At 42.3% G+C, this 27409-nt stretch overlaps 1 protein-coding gene across 2 annotated transcripts in view; it reads right to left on the reverse strand.

Annotated features, from left to right (window-relative positions):
- Window positions 1-27409, reverse strand: part of LOC133425044 (NACHT, LRR and PYD domains-containing protein 12-like) — a 210295-nt gene that overhangs the window by 16299 nt on the left and 166587 nt on the right. For both annotated transcript variants that reach the window (XM_061715695.1, XM_061715696.1), the window contains exons 6-10: window positions 17543-17710; window positions 13244-13426; window positions 9993-10169; window positions 3843-4016; window positions 3113-3295 (exon numbers count right to left, since the gene is read on the reverse strand). In XM_061715695.1, coding sequence (XP_061571679.1) covers window positions 3113-3295; window positions 3843-4016; window positions 9993-10169; window positions 13244-13426; window positions 17543-17710 — 885 coding nt within the window. The remainder of the gene's footprint in view (window positions 1-3112; window positions 3296-3842; window positions 4017-9992; window positions 10170-13243; window positions 13427-17542; window positions 17711-27409) is intronic.

The raw sequence follows: 27409 nt of genomic DNA on the forward strand, positions 1-27409 counted from the left end.
TCCTTGGGGATTATTGAAAAATCACAGAGATTGATGACCTGTTTGAACGTCTGGGAAAAGCCAAATACTTGACCACCATAGATCTGTGTAAGGGATACTGGCAGGTTCCCCTCACAGAGCGGTCCAGGGAGTTTACAGCCTTTAGGACGTCGTGGGGGCTCTTCCAGTTCACAGTTCTGCCGTTTGGTTTACATGGGGCACCGGCAACCTTACAGAGGCTCATGGACCAGGTACTGTGTGATTTCACTGAGTTTGCTGCAGCATATCTCGATGACTTGTCATTTACAGCACCACCTGGGAGGAGCACCTGGAACATCTGAGGGCTGTCTTGGATCGTCTCCACTCTGCCGGGTTGACAGTGAATCCATCAAAGTGTGTCTTTGCTGCTGCGGAGACAGAGTACCTGGGCCACATCATTGGAAATGGGGTGATACGGCCGCAGGTCAACAAAATCCAAGCCATTGAGTCATGTCCTTTGCCACACACAAGAAGACAGCTTCGATCTTTTCTGGGAATGGCTGGGTTTTACCGCCACTTCATACCCCAGTTTTCCACCAGAGCAGCTCTTCTCACAGATATGACAGGATCACAGTGTCCCAACTAGATCCAGTGGACAGAGGATGCAGTGGCAGCCTTCAAAGACATCCAGCAATCACTGAGTGAGGAACCAGTTTTGCACAGTCCAGACTTTAATGAACATTTTATTCTACAGACTGATGCTTCCGATAGAGGCCTGGGGGGTGTGCTTCTTCAGGGACCATTAGGTGACCGCCACCCAATCGCCTATATCAGCCGGAAGCTGTTCCCCAGAGAGGTTCGATATTCCACGGTGGAAAAGGAAGCACTGCCAATCAAGTGGGCCCTTGATTCTTTTCGGTACTACCTCCTGGGTAGAGATTTTTCCTTGGAGACAGACCATAGAGCTCTTCAGTGGATGGCGAGGATAAAAGATGTAAATGGAAGGCTTTCCGTTTCAGTATTCAGCACATCCCAGGCAAGAACAATCTCACAGCTGACTACCTCTCTCGCAGTTCCTGCGAGAGTCCTGAAGGGGGGGAGTGTGTGATGGCCACAGCCACACAGGCCAGTTGAAGAGGGTAATATCCTACACACTAGGCCCTCATTACTTTAAGCACACAGGCTAATTTTATTTGCAGTCAGCCACACCCCAAACAATTCAATTAAACATTAAGGTTTAGTTTATTTGATATATAATTTGTTTGTTTATAATCTTACACTGTTTAAATAGAGTGCATATGTTTCTTCATTGTAACGTTATAGTTCATTTTTGCTGTTTATATTAATCTTTATTTCCTTGTTTTGAGTTACCATGCTGGTGGAGGAGTTACCTTTCCTGGTGAAGCAAAAGGCGTGGCCAAGGGTGGAGGACTGCTAAATCCTGTGGCATGCCCATTAAGCCATACTATGTGCTGTTATGTTAGAGGGGGGGATTAGGGGTTTAGTTGGTTTCCTTTTGTATTAGTTGTACTTGTTGTCCATTTTGGTTTCCCCTTGTGTGTTATTTGGTTTGGCCAAGCCACTATATATGTTCCCTTCTGTGTCATTATAGGAAAAGTCAGTTTTGTTTAGTTGGTGTCTTGTTATGTTGCTAATAGTTTCAGTGTAGTTCTGGTTTGTTGACCTCTTTTATAAACCTGGATAATGAGTTTTGGTTTATATATACATTTTTGTAGTAAATAAAACCCTTTTTTTAAACCAATTCCTGTTTTTTCCTCCTTGCTGACTGCTTGGTCCCTAACAGGCTAATTTCAGGGTCCCACTCGGCCTGAATATTCCACTATCCATTAGGTAGAGGATAGATTGGTTGGCTATTCAGAGTTCAATAAGTATTTCAAATATCTTTTTTCCTCAAACAAAATTTTGCAGTGACAAATTGGATAACGTGTGCACGGTGCACTACAAATATGGTGACATTACTATGCGCACCTCCACACAGAAACATAAACATTAAGGTGATGGCGCACCTACAAAAAAGTAAAAAAAAAAAAAAAAAAAAGTAAAGCACCATAAATAGGCTAACCGACCACACGTTTCAACTAGCAGGTAACCTATGCTACAATACAAACCCCAGCCAGATGTGGCTCCACCAAAATGTTCAGAATAGTAATTAAAGTAAATAATGATGTTCTTGCCTATTTGAAGGGAAGTCTGCACCTCCCCGTTTCGTCAAACTCCCGGGCAAGTCCACTCAGCCTCTGGTCTGTCATGGTAACATCAAACGGTGGAACCAGCACGTACCAAAAATAAATACAGAAATCCCTCAAAAAAAGGGTACGCACAGTGCGTACAGGATTCCGGCTGGCGGCGCTGCTGCATTAGGATATACAGTTTAATGCACTGATAAGTTGCGCACGACTTTGATAATTTTTGCAGATCTCCCGTGCACACGAGAACTTTGATCCAGTTTGCCTCAACCGAGACGTCTTATGGGCTCCCTCGTCAGCTCCACGGCCGGGAGAGTGCTGCTAGTCTATGTTTTAGATACCTGTCGCAGTTAAACTAACGCGGCTTATCTTCCCAGAGCAACCGAACTACTTCATCGCCCCCAGAATGCATTGCGCAGATAAAAGATAGCGCCTCCCGCAGGTCAAAATATGTGATAAACATTGTAGATTTTTAAAGCAATTACATTATTTTATGTGTTTCTAACAACATATTTTAGTATAAGAGAACAATTGTGGCTTATTAGGGCCTACAAGTCTTAATAACCAGGGTTCCTTTTAAGAAAAAATGTATTACAAATAATTAATTATATAATTCCTCTATTACCTATTTAAATGTAGGAAATATATTTTTATTATTTCCCAGTTAATTCTAGATTCTTCATATGTTTTATTCCAGGTTCAGAAACATCTCTGGTTCTTCAGTTGTTCCTGTCTGACACATTCAAATGTTTAGTTTTTATGTCAGAAATCAGAAGAGGAAGTTTAAGAAGAAACAAACTGTTGGAGGACTAAAGCAGAGAAGAAGAAACCAGAGCAGTAAGATGGTCAGTGTGGATCAGCAGGAGATCAGCCTGATGTCTGCGGTTTAGTGTCAACACAACTTTCACATCAGATTCATCTGAACACACAACTAAAACATGTCTGACCTCAGAGTCTCCAGTCTGCAGTCTGGACTCTCCAGGAAACCACACAGATGTTTCACTCCTGAATCCTGCAGCTGGTTCCAGCTCAGGTCCAGATGTTTCAGATGTTTCAGATGGGAGGGGTTGGACTTCAGAGCTGAGACCAGAGAAGAACAGCTGATCTCTGACATCCTGCATTCCTCCAACCTGAATGAAGAATAAAAGATGTGAGCTGAACCACCAGGATGCAGGTTCCAACAGTCCAACAGAACCAGTGAAAAAGATCTTCATCAATATTCATGACATCATGCTGCTGCTCCAATAAAGACGTAGTGACTTCAGCTCTGCAGCTCTGCAGCTCCACCAGTGGATTCATCCATACAAACTCGTGTTGTGTTTGAATATCTCAGTCTGTACAAACGTTAGAATATCAGTGTCTGAATCAGATGAAACATGTTGGAAAGATGAAGATGTTTGTAGACGATGCTGCACGATCTCTGCACAAACAAACATTCTGCTGCACAGGTTCAGTTCATGTTGGGATGGAATGAAGAGTCTTTGTTGAGGGAACATCGTTCACCACTCTGTACTGCACACTTGTGCTCAACGGAGAGGAAAGCAGCCTGCAGACACTTCAGCTTGTTTCTAATGATGTCAGGAGCAGATGAGTCCAGAGACCAGGATGGTTCAGAGCAGCTCAGGTGTTTGTGGCTGCAGAACTCACAAGTTTTACAACTTCAGTCAAAGAACAAACCTCAGAGTCTCCAGTCTGCAGTCTGGACCACCCAGGAAACCACACAGCTGCTTCACATCTGAATCCTGCAGCTCGTTCTTACTCAGGTCCAGATGTTCCAGATCAGACGGGTTGGACTCCAGAGCTGAGACCAGATCATCACATCTGATCTCTGACAAACTGCAGCGCTCCCACCTGGAGAAAGAATAAAACACAGATAAACATCTAGATGAGTGTTTTCTCCTCCTCCGTTCAGGGGGGTGTGGTGGCAACACTGGAGCTTCACATTCAGAAGGTTCCTGGTCCAAATCCTGGCCCGGTTCTTTCTGCCTGGCGTTTCCATGATCTTCCCTCACTCAGAAACTCCACAGTTCAGAAACACGTCTGTCAGAATTCTTGAAGCTTCCACATTAAACGCAGGACGGAGATACTGGATCGTCTCTTTGATCAGATGATAATTTTTAACGACAGCCAACAAAGTACTACGTTTACTTTCAGGAATGTGGTAACAAAGTATAATAGAATAGTGGTAATAATTCAACACAAGGTGATTCAAAGTGCTTTACATTGACATTAAAAGTGGCAAGACATAATTAGACAGTAAATAGCAAATAAAATGAAATGAGAAAAGAAGGTAAAATAATAAAAGCACAGGTTGCTAATTTAAGAATACGCTTAAATAACGAATAAATGAAATAAAATGATAAGAAAAGAAGTAAAATAATAAAAAGCACAAACTATTAAAAATAAGGGCAGTAGAGTACAGCAGGTAAGTATTCAATTTAGGAGTACGCTCGAGTAAACAGTAATGTTTTTATCCTGATTTAAAGGAGCTGACAGTTGGAGCAGACCTCAGGTCTACAGGAAGTTTGTTCCACTGGTGAGGATGTGAAGTTTCCTGGTGTAATGTGGTCCAGTTTCCTGGTGTAATGTGGTCCAGTTTCCTGGTGTAATGTGGTCCAGTTTCCTGGTGTAATATGGTCCAGTTTCCTGGTGTGATATGGTCCAGTTTCCTGGTGTAATATGGTCCAGTTTCCTGGTGTAATATGGTCCAGTTTCCTGGTGTAATATGGTCCAGTTTCCTGGTGTAATATGGTCCAGTTTCCTGGTGTAATGTGGTCCAGTTTCCTGGTGTAATATGGTCCAGTTTCCTGGTGTAATGTGGTCCAGTTTCCTGGTGTAATATGGTCCAGTTTCCTGGTGTAATATGGTCCAGTTTCCTGGTGTAATATGGTCCAGTTTCCTGGTGTAATGTGGTCCAGTTTCCTGGTGTAATATGGTCCAGTTTCCTGGTGTAATGTGGTCCAGTTTCCTGGTGTAATGTGGTCCAGTTTCCTGGTCTAATATGGTCCAGTTTCCTGGTGTAATGTGGTCCAGTTTCCTGGTGTAATGTGGTCCAGTTTCCTGGTCTAATATGGTCCAGTTTCCTGGTGTAATGTGGTCCAGTTTCCTGGTGTAATGTGGTCCAGTTTCCTGGTCTAATATGGTCCAGTTTCCTGGTGTAATATGGTCCAGTTTCCTGGTGTAATGTGGTCCAGTTTCCTGGTGTAATGTGGTCCAGTTTCCTGGTGTAATGTGGTCCAGTTTCCTGGTGTAATATGGTCCAGTTTCCTGGTGTAATGTGGTCCAGTTTCCTGGTGTAATATGGTCCAGTTTCCTGGTCTAATATGGTCCAGTTTCCTGGTCTAATATGGTCCAGTTTCCTGGTGTAATGTGGTCCAGTTTCCTGGTGTAATGTGGTCCAGTTTCCTGGTGTAATATGGCCCAGTTTCCTGGTGTAATGTGGTCCAGTTTCCTGGTCTAATATGGTCCAGTTTCCTGGTGTAATATGGTCCAGTTTCCTGGTGTAATGTGGTCCAGTTTCCTGGTGTAATATGGTCCAGTTTCCTGGTGTAATGTGGTCCAGTTTCCTGGTGTAATGTGGTCCAGTTTCCTGGTCTAATATGGTCCAGTTTCCTGGTGTAATATGGTCCAGTTTCCTGGTGTAATATGGTCCAGTTTCCTGGTGTAATATGGTCCAGTTTCCTGGTGTAATATGGTTCAGTTTCCTGGTGTAATATGGTCCAGTTTCCTGGTGTAATGTGGTCCAGTTTCCTGGTGTAATATGGTCCAGTTTCCTGGTGTAATGTGGTCCAGTTTCCTGGTGTAATATGGTCCAGTTTCCTGGTGTAATGTGGTCCAGTTTCCTGGTGTAATGTGGTCCAGTTTCCTGGTGTAATATGGTCCATTTTCCTGGTGTAATATGGTCCAGTTTCCTGGTGTGATGTGGTCCAGTTTCCTGGTGTAATATGGTCCAGTTTCCTGGTGTAATATGGTCCAGTTTCCTGGTGTAATATGATCCAGTTTCCTGGTGTAATATGGTCCAGTTTCCTGGTGTAATATGGCCCAGTTTCCTGGTGTAATGTGGTCCAGTTTCCTGGTGTACTATGGTCCAGTTTCCTGGTGTACTATGGTCCAGTTTCCTGGTGTAACGTGGTCCAGTTTCCTGGTGTAATATGGTCCAGTTTCCTGGTGTAATATGGTCCAGATTCCTGGTGTAATATGGTCCAGTTTCCTGGTGTAATATGGTCCAGTTTCCTGGTGTAATATGGTCCAGTTTCCTGGTGTAATGTGGTCCAGTTTCCTGGTGTAATATGGTCCAGTTTCCTGGTGTAATGTGGTCCAGTTTCCTGGTGTAATATGGTCCAGTTTCCTGGTGTAACGTGGTCCAGTTTCCTGGTGTAATATGGTCCAGTTTCCTGGTGTAATATGGTCCAGATTCCTGGTGTAATATGGTCCAGTTTCCTGGTGTAATATGGTCCAGTTTCCTGGTGTAATATGGTCCAGTTTCCTGGTGTAATATGGTCCAGTTTCCTGGTGTAATATGGTCCAGTTTCCTGGTGTAATGTGGTCCAGTTTCCTGGTGTAATACGGTCCAGTTTCCTGGTATAATACGGTCCAGTTTCCTGGTGTAATATTGTCCAGTTTCTTGGTGTAATACGGTCCAGTTTCCTGGTATAATGTGGTCCAGTTTCCTGGTGTAATGTGGTCCAGTTTCCTGGTGTAATGTGGTCCAGTTTCCTGGTGTAATATGGTCCAGTTTCCTGGTGTTTGTAAGGACTCTGGCGGATCGTTCTGGATCAGCTGCAGCTGCCTGATAGATTTCTTGTTAAGGCCTGTAAAGATGCCATTGCAATAATCCAACCTACTGAAAATGAATGCATGAATAAGTTTTTCCATGTCTTGTTTAGAGAGAATCCCCTTAATTCTCGCAATGTTTTTTAGGTGGTAGTAGGCAGATTTAGTGATAAACTTTAGATGGCAGTTGAAGTTCAGGTCTTAGTCAATAATTACACCAAGATTTCTGGCTTGATTTGTAGCTGTCAATGACATGGAGCCAAGGTGAGCGTTAATCTTTTCCCTTTCATTTTTAGGGCCAAAAAAGATCACCTCTGTCTTTTCTGCATTTAGCTGGAGAATATTCTGGCACATCCACTCATTGATTTGGTGAATACAGTTACTCAATGAGATCAGGGGACTGTAGTCATGTGGTGACACTGAAATATAGAGCTGTGTGTCATTGGCATAAGTATGGTAGGAAATGTTATGATGTTCCATAATCTGAGCTAGCGGTAGCATATAGATGTTGAATAGAAGCGGTCCGAGAATGGACCCTTGAGGAACCCCACATGTGATCTTAGTTCTAGTATTAAACACCAATACAGCAACAATATTCCTGAAAAAGTATTTTGTTGTTCAAAACTACATTTTACTCTCTCAGCTGATTATATGTCTTACTTTTAGCTCCGCGGAGTCACAGATATGACTTATTTTACAGTGTTTGGAGCATCTTCATGAAGGAAACCAGCAGTTTGGTCTTGTTGATTGTGAGATGTGATATATGACATAACGATGCTGAACATCTTCTGCTCCATGATCTGGTGTCGACTGTCTGAGGGAGCAGCAGCAGGAAGAGCTGCTGGTCCTTTCACTGGATCACAACTGTATCTACTGTACTTACAGGACTGTCTCAGAAAATTTGAATATTGTGATAAAGTCCTTTATTTTCTGTAATGCAAAAATGTCATACATTCTGGATTCATTACAAATCAACTGAAATATTGCAAGCCTTTTATTATTTTAATATTGCTGATCATGGCTTACAGCATAGAGAAAACTCAAATATCCTATCTAAAAAAATTTGAATATTCTGGGAATCTTGATCTTAAACTGTAAGCCATAATCAGCAATATTAAAATAATAAAAGGCTTGCAATATTTCAGTTGATTTATAATTAATCCAGAATGTATGACATTTTTGTTTTTTTTAATTGCATTACAGAAAATAAAGAACTTTATCACAATATTCTAATTTTCTGAGATATTACAGATAACATATATTTTCATGGAATAAAGGTTGGGATGATCAGAAGCGTGTTGATTGACAGACTAATGTTACTTCCTGTGTGCTTCTTTCCTCCTGCATGCTCTCTGCAGCCTCTGCTGCTCCTCCCTCCACAGACGCCATATGTGTTAAAGGCTGATGGGAAAACATGCGTCGTGCTGGTTCTGGCGTGGGGAGGAGTTTATCAACGAGCGTTTGTCTCCGTTCCTCCAGAACCAGGACAACAACTGCTGCAGGAAGCTTCTGAACCTCACTCATGAATTCTGGACCGGTGAGCTGCTGACTGAGAGAGCTGTTGGATGCTTCCATTGTTGACTCAAGCAACACTTTTACTTTACAATATGTTCTGATGAGGCATTGTGACACCGTGGCTGACCTGAATGTCAGCTTCCTACCCCCTGCAGAGGCGACACCTTGGAATTAGCTTCAACAAAGACTTGAACCACGGGAATGCCATATGATGAACTTCCTGACTGACTATGGGGTAGTCCCCAACTGAATGATCACATCTGACTGTAAATACCCTTTAATTGTTTTTTGTCTTTCACCTTTGGTTTGTTGATTCTTGCCGTTTGTACTTTGAACTTACTGTATAAAAAGTCATGACTCCAACCACTCTGTGTCGGCACACCAACTCAGACCCGATCTGTGCAGGTCTGCTCCCCGCCTGCTTACTGAATAAAACTCACTACACTACAGCAGATTTTCTGAACTGGATTTTATATTATTCCTCAACAATTTGGTGCTGTGACCCGGATGACAATAGACCTTTGATGGAAACTCCTTTTTCCAGACCAACAACACACCAGTGACTTCTATCCAAATTATTACAGAGGTAAGGGGTCCCTTTTACAAATTCCCAAATTATTGTTGCTGGGTTGTTGTCGAAAGTCTGTGAATTGGAGTGCTAGAGAAAGGTTGACGTCATCCCGAAATGTTAGGTAAGTGTGTGTGGTTGTGAGCAGGGGTTATTGTAGAGATGTTTAGGAATGCTTACTGTTTCATAACACTTGAATTTGGTTGTGTTGTGAGAATGTTTTGCTTCTCCTGCCTTAGAATTTGACTCGCTCTTCTAAAAAGGTTTAATATCTCGGGTAACATTAAAGAGAGATTGGCCAGAGTGCCATGTTGGTCTGGGTACCAAGAGAATAGTCCAGTGGGACTTATAGCATATGCAGGACTTGAGGTCCATAAGAAGTGTTTGGAACACTGAGATATTTGTGGGAAATAGACATATATGTAGAACTGGTTTTAATAAGTGGGGATGATTTACTCTCCCAAATACTTGGAGATATTTCATTTTAGTAAGGATCTGACTCGCTGTCCTTACATCAACAGGAATGATTGGTATTCTCTGAAGTAGACTGATGATTGGAAGAATTAGCAAGTGATTTGTGGTTACTTTTGTAAGTGTAATTGAAGGTTTTTTGGGAGGGATATTACAGAAAGGAAAATGGGAAGTTTTTGGGAAGTTTTTTCAGTAGAGAGTCAGAGAAAGAGTTGAATGGTCCTATTAAGTACATGTACGATCATTACGGTACCGATAGTTTTATTTGTTACTTAGTTAGTATTAAATATGGTTAAAATAACTAAAGCACTTCAACTCCCTCAGACTTTGGAGGGATGAAATTAGACGCCGTAATGCGAAATCCCAAATAGCTTCGCTTACAGATCAAAATAAAAAGCTAATGGCTCAACGAGAATAATTTAAAAACACAACGCAGACAAAGATGGTATTGGATTTGTTAACTGGGTCCTCCACAATCACAAGCTCCAGTCAGAACCGACCTGAGAGTCTGCAGCTGGTAGTGTGGACTCTCCACCAGATCAGACAGCTGCTCCACATCTGCAGCCTGCAGCTTGTAGTTGAATCTCAGGTCCAGATGTTTCAGATGGGAGGGGTTGGACTTCAGAGCTGAGACCAGAGAAGAACAGCTGATCTCTGACAGACCGCAGCACTGCAACCTGCACAAAGACACCAGAGAAGAAGAAACCAGAGCAGTAAGATGGTCAGTGTGGATCAGCAGGAGATCAGCCTGATGTCTGCAGGTTAGTGTCAACTAGGATCGCCACCCGTCCCTTGAAATACGGAATTGTTACGTAATTGGGAATTAAAAGTTGCGTTCCGTATTTCACAATTGTCCCATGCACGCCTGTCAACGAACTAACAATAATGAACAAAATAAAGGACAGGATATATTAAAGACAGCAACATATGTTGGTACGCTCTCTGTCTGCGCTCTCTGCCGGCCCTGCAGACGGGGCCGGCAGACGGCCCTGCAGACGGCCGGCCCCCTCTGCGCTCCCTTGCCTAGTTACCTCTCACTGCTGCTCACTGCACTGTCACGCGCGCCTTTTAAAAACAGGTCAAGTCCAGATCTCTCCAGAGGCTCCAGACACCTCACCTCGTCGTGGCGTGCAGAAGAACGTTTTCAGTGTCTATCGGAGGTGTGTCAGACAGCATGCTGCAGGAACCTCCACAAATGTAATATAACATCCCAGAGAAGCCAGGCATCTGTTGCACAGTTCTTCATACCTGAATCATCCCCTGAACTTGATATGGTGTGATACGGGACATATATTATGGCAGGGATATTCAACTGGCGGCCCGCGGGCCACTTGCGGCCCGCCAGGAGTTTTTATGTGGCCCCTGGTCATATTTCAAAAAAGGGGGAGGAAGTAGTGTTGTCCCGATCGATCGGCCGTCACTTCCGGTCGGCGTCTGGCGTCCGAAATTTCATACTTCCACCCTAATGAGTAGCAAAATGAGTATGCAAGATTTTTTAGAGCGTCCGAAACATTAGAACATACTCAATAGTATGCTCTATCCATACTCATTCTGGAGAAATGTATTAGTATGGATTGATGGACACTAGCTGAGCAGAAACTTCCCACAATGCAATGCAGCGGTGTTTGGTTGCTAAGTGATACGTATATGTCATAAGTATAATATTAAGTATAATAACATTATTATATAATATTAATATTATATACTGCTGCTGTTACCAAGGTAACAGCTGCTACTGCTGCTGTGACACGTCACTTCCTCCCAACGGCAGGAAGTGACGGGTACGCTCTTAGTACTACGTCCGAATTAATGCACACTGCTGATATTTACTCAAAAGTGTGCCGAACTTAAATATACATTTTAGTATATACTTTTTAGTATGGCATTTCGGACGCACCGATGGTTTACATATCGCAATTTGTTAATTAATAAAAGTTTAAGATGCTTGGTAGTCTTTCAGTTGGTTAATCATTCATTGGACAGTGTTTGTACATGTTAATCTCTGCTAGAGATGTTTTTTACTACTTTGGATTTTTTGCCAGTGTTGCACAGTGATAATGTTTGTCACATTATTTGTTATTAACCTCCGTTTATAGAGGACTTGTTTACATCATTAGGCTTCTAGGATTGGTTGGAAATCTTTTTCATTTGAATCTCTAAATGAGGACTTTGCATTTCAGATGAACTTCTAAGCCTCCTATAATTTCATGCGATTGTTTTGTTTTTCTGATATAATGCACAGATTTGTCATAAATAAAGGAGCTTATGGTTAATATTTTGGTTGCTTATTTATAACATCAAACTGGCTACTATGGACTGAAATGCTTGTGCTCAATGCTTAATATAATATTAAAATAAGGAAATCTTGGTGGAAAGTGGTGATTCGTCATTTTGGCGTGTTTTATTAAAAGTAGGTCAATATCAACTTCATTTAGTTTTGCACAATGCATGGTTTCAAAATGAACTTGCATTTAAATAATATTTCTTTATCTGAATATTATATTTGACATTCACAATGACTAAATCTACAGACAATTAATACATAATGCATATGTAAACTAGACAGATATATTCTCCTGCTCATTCCTGTGCACAAATGTATTATATATACATAAATCTTCGTCTTTGAGTGCAAAATACATTTTGAAAACCCCCAAATTTTCCGCCTGCGCGCTTTGTGCAGTGGTCGGAAAATTAGAATATATTGCTAAACTTAATTCGTTTCAGTAAATTACTAAACTAAATTACTAACTACTAACTAAAGGTGAAACAAATATATTATTTCCCACTACATGCAAAGTGAGATATTTCAAGCCTTTATTTGTTATAATTTTGATGACTATGGCTCACAGCTTATGAAAACCCCAAATAAAAAATCAAAAAAAATTTGAATATTTTATGAAATTAATAAAGAATTAAATTATAATAAATAAAGGCTTAAAATATGGTGCTTTGCTCAGTGGAGCTCATAAAGAGTGAGCAGACCTGTTCGGAGTTCCACAGTTCTGAAAGATGAGGAGCTGCTGCAAGAAGTAACAAGAATCCTGGAAGAAGTGACAGTGAACTGTTTAAACCTGGCCTGTTTATTGTTTTATTTAGTTTTCTAAGCAAAAGATTCTAAGACAGGCTTTGTTACAGCTGTTACAGCACTTTATTATTTATATAATAGACTAGCATGTTCTATAAGTGTGTTCAATTTAATTGTTTTCCCTCTTGAAAGTGTTTATACATGTTACATTTACAGAACATTCTAGTGTTGTATTGTCATTTAATTTAGGTTTAACTGTTTAACAGCCCAATGCAGGCAGACTTTGTTTAATTTACTATGACAATGCTCAGGTTCAGACTGTACAGTCATGGAAGTTCAATGCTATTAAAGCACTTTAAACTTTAAATCAAAGCATTTAGTTTTTTCATATAATATATATATATATATATATATATATATATATATATATATATATATATATGATGAATGAATGAATGAATGAGAATATATATATATATATATATATATATATATATATATATATATATATATATATATATATATATATATATATATATATATATATATATATATATATATATATATATGCATTTTAGACGTTTTGGGGATGCCCCCTTTTTGGGCGCTCGCACGGCTGAAATCGGGACGTCCCTTATTTCTATTTCTGAAAGGTGGCAACCCTAGTGTCAACACAACTTTCACATCAGATTCATCTGAACACACAACTACAACATGTCTGACCTCAGAGTCTCCAGTCTGCAGTCTGGACTCTCCAGGAAACCACACAGATGTTTCACTCCTGAATCCTGCAGCTGGTTCTTACTCAGATCCAGATGTTTCAGATGTTTCAGGTGGGAGGGGTTGGACTTCAGAGCTGAGACCAGAGAAGAACAGCTGATCTCTGACAGCAAGCAGCCCTCCAACCTGAATGAAGAGGACACAGCTGATGACTTCTGTAAACGTGTTGAAATAAATGTTTCAGAAAACATATTTGTGTAAATAAGTTCATAGTTAAACAGCTTTGAAGTTGAAATGTTAAGAAGTCCTTGACCAGCAATAATGTTTTTGTATTGTTCACTAAGTGATGTTATTAAGTTAATGCCACTGAAAATGCTGAAACAAAAAGTGCGTAAAATGGAAAGTAAGTGGTTCTCTTGTAAGTCTGTAGACTCTTATCGTGCATGGAAAAAGTCTAGTCTATAAAAAAGCCCTTCGCACAACTAGAACAGCTCATTAGTCATCGTGGATAGAGGATAATAAAAATAACCCACGTTTTCTCTTCAGCGCTGTAGCCAGGCTGACAAAGAGACACAAGTCTGTTGAGCCGAGTTTCCTGCAGCTCTCAGCAGTGACGACTTTATGAGCTTCTTTAGCAGTAAAATATCAGGATCAGAGTAGAAATCAACCAGGACGACCCGGTAGCCGCTGTGGGCGTTTCTTCAGCTTTAGTAGTTAGTTAGTGTTTAGTAACCCTCTAGTTAGTGTTAGTAAACCTCTAGGTAGTGTTAGTAACCCTCTAGTTAGTGTTTAGTAAACCTCTAGTTAGTGTTAGTAAACCTCTAGTTAGTGTTAGTAAACCTCTAGTTAGTGTTAGTAAACCTCTAGTTAGTGTTAGTAAACCTCTAGTTAGTGTTATTAAACCTCTAGTTAGTGTTAGTAAACCTCTAGTTAGTGTTAGTAAACCTCTAGTTAGTGTCAGTAAACCTCTAGTTAGTGTTTAGTAACCCTCTAGTTAGTGTTAGTAACCCTCTAGTTAGTGTTTAGTAAACCTCTAGTTAGTGTTAGTAAACCTCTAGTTAGTGTTAGTAAACCTCTAGTTAGTGTTTATTAAACCTCTAGTTAGTGTTAGTAAACCTCTAGTTAGTGTTAGTAAACCTCTAGTTAGTGTCAGTAAACTTCTAGTTAGTGTTAGTAAACCACTAGTTAGTGTTTAGTAAACATCTAGTTAGTGTTTAGTAAACCTCTAGTTAGTGTTAGTAAACCTCTAGTTAATGTTCAGTAAACCTCTAGTTAGTGTTAGCAAACCTCTAGTTAGTGTTCAGTAAACATCTAGTTAGTGTTTAGTAAACCTCTAGTTAGTGTTTAGTAAACCTCTAGTTAGTGTTTAGTAAACCTCTAGTTAGTGTTTAATAAACCTCTAGTTAGTGTTCCGGTTTTCTCAAATCCCCCCGGACAGGGTGTAGGGAGAGTGGACGAGGAATAACTCAGCTTTTTCTCTTTTCTTTGTTTTTATTTTTCTTGAAATTAATGTACTGCTTCTGTGGCAACAAGACGTACATTTGGGTTGTAGCAGGTTATAAACCTGTGAAAAAGAAAATGAAATCCAAGTACAATGTAGTTAATTACCTCAAACATAATCATATAATCATTAACAACAAAAAGCAATAACCATCGTCATCATCATCGTCATCATCTGTCATAATTAAATACAATTAAATGGGGATTTACAAATACAAAATAAATTGCTTTGCACTTTTGCAAGTAAACACAAAAAGTTAATCTTATCTTAAGTTTTGAGCCGCGATGTTCATTTATAACTTAAAACGGCGTGCTCCGCCACACCCACAAACAAACGCACACACATCTCCAGGTGCCGACAGCTCGACAGCGCAGCGGCGCATCATCAGCACAGCAACCATGTCACACACAAGCGATCGCGGCCGCGAGATGCGGATCCAGCACAGCAAGTATAAACAAACCCGTCACATTAATAAACGGAGCTCTTACCAGTACCGCATCACTCTCCCGACAATTTTACGTCACCGCACGGATCGCTTCCGCTTATGGCGCAACCGGCGGCACACAGCTGATTATTAATGACATCACATCCGTGACACGTGGACCACCCACCTTACACCCCGCTCCTCCCACTGTGATTTATTGGAAGTGATTTATAACTTAACAGTTAGTGTTTAGTAAACATCTAGTTAGTGTTTAGTAAACCTCTAGTTAGTGTCAGTAAACATCTAGTTAGTGTTTAGTAAACCTCTAGTTAGTGTCAGTAAACATCTAGTTAGTGTTTAGTAAACCTCTAGTTAGTGTTTAGTAAACCTCTAGTTAGTGTTTAGAAAACCTCTAGTTAGTGTTTAATAAACCTCTAGTTAGTGTTTAGTAAACATCTAGTTAGTGTTTAGTAAACCTCTAGTTAGTGTTTAGTAAACCTCTAGTTAGTGTTTAGTAAACCTCTAGTTAGTGTTTATTAAACCTCTAGTTAGGGTTAGTAAACCACTAGTTAGTGTTTAGTAAACATCTAGTTAGTGTTTAAACCTCTAGTTAGTGTTTATTAAACCTCTAGTTAGTGCTTAGTAAACATCTAGTTAGTGTTTAGTAAACATCTAGTTAGTGTTTAGTAAACCTCTAGTTAGTGTTTAGTAAAGCCTCTAGTTAGTGTTTAGTAAACCTCTAGTTAGTGTTTAATAAACCTCTAGTTAGTGTTTAGTAAACATCTAGTTAGTGTTTAGTAAACCTCTAGTTAGTGTTTATTAAACCTCTAGTTAGTGTTAGTAAACCTCTAGTTAGTGTTTAGTAAACATCTAGTTAGTGTTAGTAAACCTTTAGTTAGTGTTAGTAAACCTCTAATTAGTGTTAGTAAACCACCAGTTAGTGTTTAGTAAGCATCTAGTTAGTGTTAGTAAACCTCTAGTTAGTGTTTAGTAAACCTCTAGTTAGTGTTAGTAAACCTCTAGTTAGTGTTAGTAAACCTCTAATTAGTGTTCAGTAAACCTCTAGTTAGTGTTTAGTAACCCTCTAGTTTGTGTTTAGTAAACCTCTAGTTAGTGTTAGTAAACCTCTAGTTAGTGTTAGTAAATCTCTAGTTAGTGTTCAGTAAACCTCTAGTTAGTGTTTAGTAACCCTCTAGTTAGTGTTCAGTAAACCTCTAGTTAGTGTTAATAAACCTCTAGTTAGTGTTCAGTAAACCTCTAGTTAGTGTTTAGTAGACCTCTAGTTAGTGTTTAGTAAACCTCTAGTTAGTGTTTAGTAAACCTCTAGTTAGTGTTAGTAAACCTCTAGTTAGTGTTTATTAAACCTCTAGTTAGTGCTTAGTAAACATCTAGTTAGTGTTTAGTAAACATCTAGTTAGTGTTTAGTAAACCTCTAGTTAGTGTTTAGTAAAGCCTCTAGTTAGTGTTTAGTAAACCTCTAGTTAGTGTTTAATAAACCTCTAGTTAGTGTTTAGTAAACATCTAGTTAGTGTTTAGTAAACCTCTAGTTAGTGTTTATTAAACCTCTAGTTAGTGCTTAGTAAACCTCTAGTTAGTGTTTAGTAAACATCTAGTTAGTGTTAGTAAACCTTTAGTTAGTGTTAGTAAACCTCTAGTTAGTGTTTAGTAAACCTTTAGTTAGTGTTAGTAAACCTCTAGTTAGTGTTTAGTAAACCTTTAGTTAGTGTTTAGTAACCCTCTAGTTAGTGTTTAGTAAACCTCTAGTTAGTGTTAGTAAACCTCTAGTTAGTGTTAGTAAACCTCTAGTTAGTGTTCAGTAAACCTCTAGTTAGTGTTCAGTAAATATCTAGTTAGTGTTTAGTAAACCTCTAGTTAGTGTTAGTAAACATCTAGTTAGTGTTTAGTAAACCTCTAGTTAGTGTTTAGCAAATATCTAGTTAGTGTTTAGTAAATATCTAGTTAGTGTTTAGTAAATATCTAGTTAGTGTTTAGTAAATATCTAGTTAGTGTTCAGTAAATATCTAGTTAGTGTTTAGTAAATATCTAGTTAGTGTTCAGTAAATATCTAGTTAGTGTTTAGTAAACCTCTAGTTAGTGTTAGTAAACATCTAGTTAGTGTTTAGTAAACCTCTAGTTAGTGTTTAGCAAATATCTAGTTAGTGTTTAGTAAATATCTAGTTAGTGTTTAGTAAATATCTAGTTAGTGTTAAGTAAATATCTAGTTAGTGTTTAGTAAATATCTAGTTAGTGTTTAGTAAATATCTAGTTAGTGTTTGGTAAATATCTAGTTAGTGTTTAGTAAATATCTAGTTAGTGTTTGGTAAATATCTAGTTAGTGTTCAGTAAACCTATAGTTGTTTTAAATCTGTGAACTGACCTCAGAGTCTCCAGTCTGCAGTCTGGACTCCACAGGAAATCACACAGATGATTCACTCCTGAATCCTGCAGGGGGTTCAGACTCAGGTCCAGATGTTCCAGATGGGAGGGGTTCAGAGCTGAGCCCAGAGAAGAACAGCTGATCTCTGACATCCTGCAGCTCTGCAATCTGAACAAAAAGTAAGTTGTTCAAATATCAACTTTGTCATAAGGTTCATGTGGGTCATCACTGGTATCTGGACTTTATAAAACAGGTTTTAAATTATATTATATCCATGATGTTGGTTCCTGGTTGTTCCTCTGACACGTTCACCTTTTAATGAACATCCTGGAGTTTTCTGCTGGAATAGAACAGAACAGAATAGAATAGAATAGAATATATATAGAATAGAATAGAATAGAATAGAATAGAATAGAATAGAATAGAATAGAATAGAATAGAATAGAATAGGGTTTAATGCCATTTGTACAAGTTTAAAACAGCTACATAGGAAGTATTTTGCATGTCCCAGAGTCCCGGGGTTCATTGCTCTGAGTGAGAGAGTGGTGTCCGGAGCCAACAGCCTTACAGTAGCTGGTAGAAGCTGTTGTAGAAGCTCTGTAGGTGCTGATGCTCAGGTTGTAGCCCCCCCACTGAAACAGACCATGGAGGGTGGCGCCGGTCCCTGAGGGCGCTCTGTGCTGGTTGTCAGTCTGCACGCCTTCCAGTCATCTTCAGGATTCTCTCTGTTTTCTGTCAGAGGCCTTTTTGTATGTGTTTATGTTTTGTTCAAATAAAGGACTTTGCTGCCCTTTGTCACCTTGGGGTCTCTTGCTTTTGGGTTCTGTAATCTCACCTCATGACAAAACTTTCTACGCTCACGGTCGGATGTTCAAAAAGTGATTTGAACGTGGAAAGTTGCGGTATTTCACGCACACATCATGTCTGGCGTACGCACTTTTCTGAGGTTTTGTCCGTTGGCGACACTCACTGGTGATGCAGTGAAGTGCAGAATACGAGGAAACCTGACGTCTACAATAAATTCACGACCACGTGAAGGACACGACAGTCCCCACATCACCAGATAAGTTACACAAGAGTGGAGCTGCAACAATCTCACCATCAACCGCATGATCTGAACAAACAACTAAAGGCAGGAGCTCAACGATGGAACCTGCAAATCCTGATGGAGCTTTGTCTCCGTTAGAGGAACCTGCTGATGATCAGATCACACCGACCTGCTGGTCCAGGACTAAGACTGGACCATCAGCTGGTTTAGTCTGGATCTGCTGGTCCAGGACTAAGACTGGACCATCACTGGTTTAGATACCAAGGGGATCCTTCTGGATCTCTGCCCTGAACTGGACCCGCTGCTCCGGTTCAGACCAACATGATGCTTTCAGCTGGAGCTGCTACAGGTCGGACATCTCTCTGATTTGTGATGCTTAATGTTTTAAATATAAGTTTATGTTGTTCACATTGTTATACTTATGATAGAGGTGATCGCGGACATCCACCATGTGTAAGACTCAAACGTGTATATTGGGCTTAATCCGTCAGTATATAACACGCGTGACAATAAAGCGGAACAAGGAGCCGTTTTTCGTCCACAAACTTAAGTTCTGGTGTTGGTTCTTAAAATACAAACAAGAAAAATAATAATTGCTCGGGGGTCATGTTCTGGGTCTTTGGAAAGCGTCTAGAGACAACTTTTGTTGTATTAGACGCTATGTAAAAAAAACTGAATTGAATTGAATTGAAAAGGAGAGTGTAATGATGCACTAACGCTTCCCATAAACATTCACAAACCCTTACGATCATAATAAAACCAAAAATCTTCACGGAACGCAACACAGGGCAAAGAACAACAATACCCATAATGCAATGCAGCTTAAATCGGAAGAAATGGCCCTAAATAATTGATAGGGCAAAGAACAACAATACCCATAATGCAATGCAGCTTAAATCGGAAGAAATGGCCCTAAATAATTGATTTTTTTATAGGCCTCAACTTCTGACAGGACTATCTCCAGCTCACAGCTGATGTTTTTTTTTATTTGTTTTACTTGTTTTTGCAAGTTCCTTGTTAGGATGAGCGGTTTTTAATGGATAATTACCTTCATTGTCATATTTGAATATATCTACATGAGGGACGAGACAGAGCGGAGTGTTTTGCTCCCGCATGCACTCGATTCCACGTTGATTGTGATGTTCAAAGAAACGTGTGTGGATTTGGGCGAACGCACAGTTTTGAAAATCTGAATTTTTTTTTTGCGTACGCAAGAATTCCACCCACGAATTCACGTTAAAATCCACAAACTCTTTGTCCATGAGGCCTCTGGACTCTCATGACACCGATGCACGGCTTCTGTTCTGGATTATAGCTCAGCCTTCAATCCAATCAGGCCGCTGAAGCCGACCACGCAGCTGGCAGACCTGGAAGTACCCACTCCCACCCAGAACTGGATCCTGGACTTTCTCACAGACAGGCCAGACATGGTGAGGATGGGAGAGAAGGTCTGCTGAGCTCACAGTGAGCACAGGAACCCCGCAGGGCTGCTGCCTCAGCCCACAACTCTTCTCCCTCTACACATATGACTGAACCTCCAACCAGGACAATAACATCCCCATCAAGGACGGGACGACACTTCCATCCTTGGTCTGATTACAGGGAAGGACGAGTCCTCGCACAGGAACCTGGTCCACAAAACCACTCAGTACGTGCACATGCAGCGATTCAAGCTGGTTGGAGATCATTTGCACACATCGTACTGACTTTTAAACTGCATGTGAACACCTTAAGCCAGTCAAGTCAGCCTGGTCAAACCAGATTCATCAACCCGCTTGCAGCACCTAGATAAGCCAGTCGCAACCGCCTTGTTAATGCCATGTGTACGGGGACATAGATATTACAGTCTGCGCATGCTCGAGAATTTCCCCCGGGTGGGGTTTTCCCCTGGGGGAGGGGATTCACCCGGAAGTGAAAGGAGACGACGCGACGCTGCTCAGTAGTAGCGCCCTGGGGTGTCGTTTGACTGCTTCAGGGGTGTCGTCAAAATATTTCCTATTCTGACATTTCATATATAAATACTGTATTTTCGCGACCATACGGGCGCCGTGTGGAAAGGCATAGCCTCAGTCTTGTGTCATTTCTGTATTTAAAACACACATGGCGCACCGACCGAAAAGGCACACACACAAGAACACACGCACAAGAACACACACACACACAAGCACACAAGCGTGCGTATTTAAAAATACAGCGGGAACAAAACTTTGTTTGATTGTAGGCTACTTTATTTCAGTTTTTACATTAATCAAACCCATTAAGTCCTCATCCTCTGTTTCTGCATTAAACAGCTCCGCTAAATCAGCTGTTTCAGTCCGGATTCCTCGCTGTCAGAGTCACGTTCCGTGCCGTGCGGCGCCTCGGAAATGCACGCTTTTGCAAAAGCTCGCAAAATAATCCCACCAGAGACGTTAGCCCACGCATCAACAATCCATCTGCAAACTGTGGCATAACTTGCCTGGCGCCACTCCTGGAGAAACTCTTCTCCCTCTCAGTCATCCGTCGCTCTCACGCCGCTGCAGCCTTAAGTCTGATTTATGGTTCTGCGTTAACCAACGCAGAGATTACGTCGTAGGTTATGCGGCGACGCACACGTACTGTGCGCTTCGCAGCGTACGTTACGGCGTAGGCTCTGCATCGATTTAACGCGGAACCATAAATCAGGCTTCACTTTGAACGGCCGGTGTGAAAAGCTGGAAAAGCCGGCTGGAAAAGTCCCTTTAGGCAAAGTCTTTCTTTTAAAAGTCACCATAGTTTCTGTCCATCAGCGTGGCAACTAAGCACAACAGTGAACGATGACTTCTACTCTGGTGCAGTTAACGTGTTCAAGTTATTGCTACAAAATAAACAGGACTTATGCATTTACAGTCAGAGCGATGCAGTGCGGTTTTTAATTATATTTTACTCTGGGGTGTCGTGAGATTTTATTCACTTTTGAAAGGTGTCATGACTGAAAAAAGGTTGAGAAAGGCTGTTTTAGACAGATTATTAATAGGAAAGCAGTTAGAATGCACTTTTTCCTTTCCTTGTTGTTGGTAAGCGGAGGTCAACCGGAAGTGGCTCTTTGTTGAAATGGTTACCATGGTTACCTCGGGTACAGCGCCACCTAGCGTCACGGAGTCAGCCATGCTCTGGTTACAGTGGCTTATTCAATCTGATTCAGTCTGATCTCAGAACAGCATGTGTGATCAGACAAGTTGATCCATGTTGAATCGCTGCATGTGTACGTACCCATGCAGCGATTCAAGCTGGTTGCAGATCTGATCAGATAATGACATGCAGAAGATTGGATCAACTTGTCTGATTACACATGCTGTTCTGAGATCAGACTGAATCAGATTGAATAAGCCACTGTAACCAGAGCATGGCTGACTCCGTGACGCTAGGTGGCGCTGTACCCAAGGTAACCATTTCAACAAAGAGCCACTTCCGGTTGACCTCCGCTTACCAACAACAAGAAAGAAACATGGCGTCCGAGCACCTCGACGAGGCTACCGCAGCCTACATTTCCTGCATTATGTACCTTTTAGTGGTAATGATGAAAAGAACAATGGATCTTTTGACTGCAGTCACTGCAAATATGATAAAAGAACGACGCTTGCGACGCCGGCGGCGAGTAACACGTCCAGGGGCCATAGAGAGCCCGGACCAGTCGATAGATGCTGGAGCGTTTCTGTTTCTAAGGAGGTCTCAACGTTCATGCTGGATGCGGGTCAGGAGCAAAGATTGGTGGGAGCGAGTGGTGCTTAAGGAATTTAGCGACAAGGAGTGGAAAGAGAACTTTCGAATGAGCCGCAGAACCTTCGACAAGTTATGTGGATTGATGTCATGCGTTCTGAAACCCGAGGACGTGACTGTTCGGGCACCGGTGCCGCTTCAGATGAGGGTGGCCATTGTTCTTTACAAGCTGGCCAGTTGTTCCGAGTACAGGGTTGTGGCAAACCAGTTCGGCGTGAGCAAGTCCACTGGGAAAAAGTTTGTGTACATTTTTTGCAAAGGGATGGTGTCGTCAGTCCTCCAGAAAATTAGCGTGGTTCCCACTGCAGAGGAAGCCAGCGCCATTGCACACCGGTTCGAGCAAAAGTTCCACATCCCCCAGATAATCGGTTGCATCGACGGCACCCACATTCCTGTGTTACCACCAAGTGAAGGCTACAAGGACTTTGTTAATCGAAAAGGATGGCCTTCCTATGTCCTCCAAGCTGTGGTGGACGACACGTATCGGTGAGTTGTGGGAAAATACATTTAAATACTGTGCAGGATCTAATTTGAACCATTTTTTACAGTCGAGATAAGAAAACACACCTCGAAAGAGAAACGTAAAAGATTTGTCTTCATGTGACCAAGTATACACACAAATGGAAATATTTCAACTTTTGTGCAACTGATACACACTTTGTTGTTTGTTTGAATCACATTTATTCCTAAATTCATTTTGACTATTAATGGTGGTGAGGGGATACTGTGAAATGCCAAAATATGCACCGTTTTTGAGCGTTAAAGAACACTTTGCCATCCACCCGCTGTGCAGTCTGAGCATCATGAACTTAATGCGGCTATTATGTCTCATAGGTTTTGGAACATAAGCTGCAAACTGCCAGGAAGTGCCCACGACGCAAACGTTCTTAGGCACTCAGCGTTGTTCAGCCATGCAGATCAGCTACCTAAAGTAAGTCGTCCTATACACTCCAGGTATCTTACTGGACATGCTAAGTCAATATTCAGTATTACCTCTGCATATTATTCTTTCTGGGACCTTAATGTGCAAATCACTAGACTACCATCAAACGCAACACACTCTGAAATTTATTTTTCATTATTATCTTGTCTTTTTCACTCAGGGCCTAAGGGAAATCAACGGTGTTGCTATCAACCATTTCCTTCTGGGAGATCCGGCTTATCCTTTAATGGAGTGACTGATCAAGGGGTACACCCATTCCCCACGCATCACCCCTGAGCAGGAGTCATTTAATGTCTATTTAAGCTCTGCAAGGACCACTGTCGAGATCGCCTTTGGGAGACTGAAGTCACGCTGGCGAGTTTTGCTCAAGCGTAGTGACTTCCATTTTACATTCACCCCTCATGTGATAGCTACATGTTGTGCGTTGCATAACCTGTGTGAAGATGAGAAGGACAGTGTAAACCCCACCTGGACCGATGAGGCTGCTGCTTTAGCCGCCGACCTACCACAACCTGGTGCCCGTGCCCACAACACAGACAAGGCAGGTGGTCAGAACATCAGGGAGGTGCTTACAGATTATTTGAGCACAAACTTCCCTCTGCGCAGACCTTTGTTTTAGCATTTCTGTTAGCTTCATCTTTTGTTTCTGTACAGCACACTGCATCTTTCATGCCAATAATAAAATCATTTCATTTGTAGTTTCACTTATTTTGTTTTATATATGTCAACTTTAAATCATGTATTTTCTGTGCTTTCTATATCAGAAACATGGCTCAATGACGATATAGCATCTTGTTACTCAGTACCTCATTACAATGGTGTGCAGTCATGTAGAAAAATAGAAGGGAGGGAGGTGGTAATTATTTGAAAATGTCCAAATCATGGATCACTCCAGATTTCAGAATCAGAATCAGAATCAGAATCAGAAAGGGGTTTATTGCCAAGTTTTCACACAAGGAATTTGTTATGGGGATTGGTGCAACACAATACAATATAAAAACAAATATATAAGAGATAAAATAAAATAGAATGAAATGTATAAACAATAAAAAGTATAAACAGTAAAATAAAATGTAGACCAGAAATGTACAAAATTAGGTTTTAAAGTGCCGAGTGAGTCTGTACAAAAGTGACTTAGAAACTTAGGATAGGTAAAAAGTATAAACAGAAATGTACAATGAGGTTTGTAAAGTGCCGGATATGAGTCTATACAAATGTTACGGGGTTGGAATATTTACGTTAATGTAACGTAGAGTGGGATGGGGGGGCAGTCCTTGGTAGTCGGGGGGGGGGGGAGGGGGGACCGGGGCCTTGTTGATGAGGAAGGCTGCAGACGGGAAAAAACTGTTCTTGTGGCGTGAGGTTTTGGTCCTGATGGACCGCAGCCTCCTGCCAGAGGGAAGAGTCTGAAACAGTTTGTGTCCGGGGTGAGAGGGATCTGCTGCAATCTTTCCTGCACGCTTCAGGGTCCTGGAGGCTGCAGGTCCTGGAGAGATGGAAGATTGCAGCCAATCACCTTCTCTGCCGAGCGGATGATACGCTGCAGCCTGCTCCTGTCTTTCACAGTGGCAGCAGCGTACCAGACGGTGATGGAGGAGGTGAGGATGGACTCAATGATGGCCGTGTAAAACTGCACCATCATTGTCTTTGGCAGGTTGAATTTCTTCAGCTGCCGCAGGAAGTACATCCTCTGCTGTGCTTTCTTGGTGAGGGAGGTGATGTTCAGCTCCCACTTGAGGTCCTGGGATATGATGGTCCCCAGGAAGCGGTGGGACTCCACAGAGTCTGCTGGGGAGTCACACAGGGTGAGGGGGGCAGGTGGGGCTGCGTTCCTCCTGTAGTCCAGTATCATCTCCACTGTCTTTAGAGCGTTGAGCTCTAGGTTGTTCTGACCGCACCAGGTCACCAGCTGGTCCACCTCCCACCTGTAGGCGGACTCATCACCATCAGAGATGAGTCCAATGAGGGTGGTGTCGTCCGCAAACTTCAGGAGCTTGACAGACTGATGACTGGAGGTGCAGCTGTTGGTGTACAGGGAGAAGAGTAGAGGAGAGAGAACGCAGCCTTGAGGGGATCCGGTACTGATGGTCCGAGGGTCAGAGACATGTTTCCCCAGCTTCACCCACTGCTTCCTGTCAGACAGGAAGTCAGTGATCCACCTGCAGGTGGAGTCAGGCACGTTCAGCTGGGAGAGCTTGTCCTGGAGCAGAGATGGGATGATCGTGTTAAAAGCAGAGCTGAAGTCCACGAACAGGATCCTGGCGTAGGTTCCTGTGGAGTCCAGGTGCTGGAGGATGAAGTGCAGGGCTATATTTACAGCATCGTCTACAGACCTGTTGGCTCTGTAGGAACTGCAGGGGATCCAGTAGTGGGTCGGTGATGTTTTTGAGGTGTGGCAGCACAAGGCGCTCAAAAGACTTCATGACCACAGAGGTCAGGGCGACGGGTCTGTAGTCGTTAAGTCCTGTGGTCCTTGGTTTTTTGGGGACAGGTATGATGGTGGAGGTTTTGAAGCAAGCTGGCACATGGCATGTCTCCAGGGAGGTGTTAAAGATGTCCGTGAACACCGGAGACAGCTGATCGGCACAGTGCTTCAGGGTGGATGGGGAGACAGAGTCCGGTCCTGCTGCTTTGCGGGGGTTCAGTTTTTTGAATATTTTATTGACGTCCCTCTCCAGGATAGAGAGGGGCGTCGCAGTGGTGTGGGGGGTGGAGGATGGGGCCTCTGGGGTGTGAAGTGGTGGAGAGGCTCCAGCCCCTGCTGGGGAGGCGGGGGTGCTGTTGGAGGAATGGAACTGGGGAATGTGAATGCAGTCCGGGGGGATGGTGTCAGGACTGTCCCTTTGTCCTTCAAAGCGACAGTAGAACTCATTCAGGTTGTTGGCTAGGCGTCGGTCGTTGATGGAGGGGGGGGCTCTGGGTTTGTAGTTAGTAATCTGTCTCAGTCCCTTCCAGACTGAGCTGGCATCGTTATCTGAGAACTGTTGGCGTAGTTTCTCAGAGTAAAGACGTTTAGCTGCTCTCACCTCCTTGCTAAACGTGTACTTTGCCTTTTTGAGCCTGTCCTTGTCGCCACTCCTGAACGCTTCCTCCTTCTGCAGCCGCAACCTTTTGAGCTTAGAAGAGAACCAGGGTTTGTCATTGTTGTAAACAACCCTGGTTCGTGTTGGAATACAACTGTCCTCACAGAAGCTGATGTAAGATGTAACAGCCTCTGTGAGCTCGTCCAGGCTGCTGGAAGAAGTCCTGAAAACATCCCAGTCAGTAGAGTCCAAACATGCCTGAAGATCCTCCGTAGCTTTCCTGGTCCACTGCTTTGAGGTCCTCACAGCAGGTTTGCAGAGCTTTAGTTTCTGCTTATATGCTGGAATCAGGTGGACCATCAGGTGGTCTGAGTGTCCCAGTGCAGCTCGGGGGACGGCATGATAGGCTCTGCTCACTGTAGAGTAACAGTGATCCAAAATGTTTCCCTCTCTGGTCGGGCATTTAATTAGCTGTCTGTATTTAGGGAGTTCGTGGCTGAGGTTACCTTTGTTAAAGTCACCGAGGACAGTAACTAAGGAGTCCGGGTTTGTCCGCTCCACGTTCAGTATCTGGTCGGCGAGCACGCGCTGAGCGTCCTGCACGTGGGCCTGCGGTGTGATGTAAACGCCGACCAGGATGAATGAGGAGAACTCACGGGGAGAGTAGAAGGGTTTACAGTTTATAATAAAAAATTCCAGATCGGGAGAACAGTGTTGCTGGATCACTGTCACATCTTTGCACCAGCCGTTTTTGATGTAAAAGCAGATTCCTCCACCTTTCTTTTTTCCGGAGAGCTGCGCGTCTCTGTCGGCTCTGAAAAGTTGGAAGCCTGCCAGCTGCAGCGCAGAGTCTGGGATGAGACCACACAGCCACGTCTCCGTGAAGCAGAGAACGGAGGATGAGGAGAGGTCTCTGTTCTTCCCCACTAGTAGTTGAAGTTCATCCATTTTATTGCAAAGTGATCGCACATTGGAGAGAAATATGCCAGGTAAAGGTGTGCGGCGTCCGCGCCGGCGGAGACGCACGAGCGCGCCGGCCCGTTTACCTCTCCTCCTGCGCTTCACCGCGTGAACAAAGGTGATCGCACCTTTGACTAGAATGTCCAATAATTCCA

This window comes from Cololabis saira, chromosome 24, assembly GCF_033807715.1.
Source record: "Cololabis saira isolate AMF1-May2022 chromosome 24, fColSai1.1, whole genome shotgun sequence".
Lineage (NCBI taxonomy): Eukaryota > Metazoa > Chordata > Actinopteri > Beloniformes > Belonidae > Cololabis > Cololabis saira.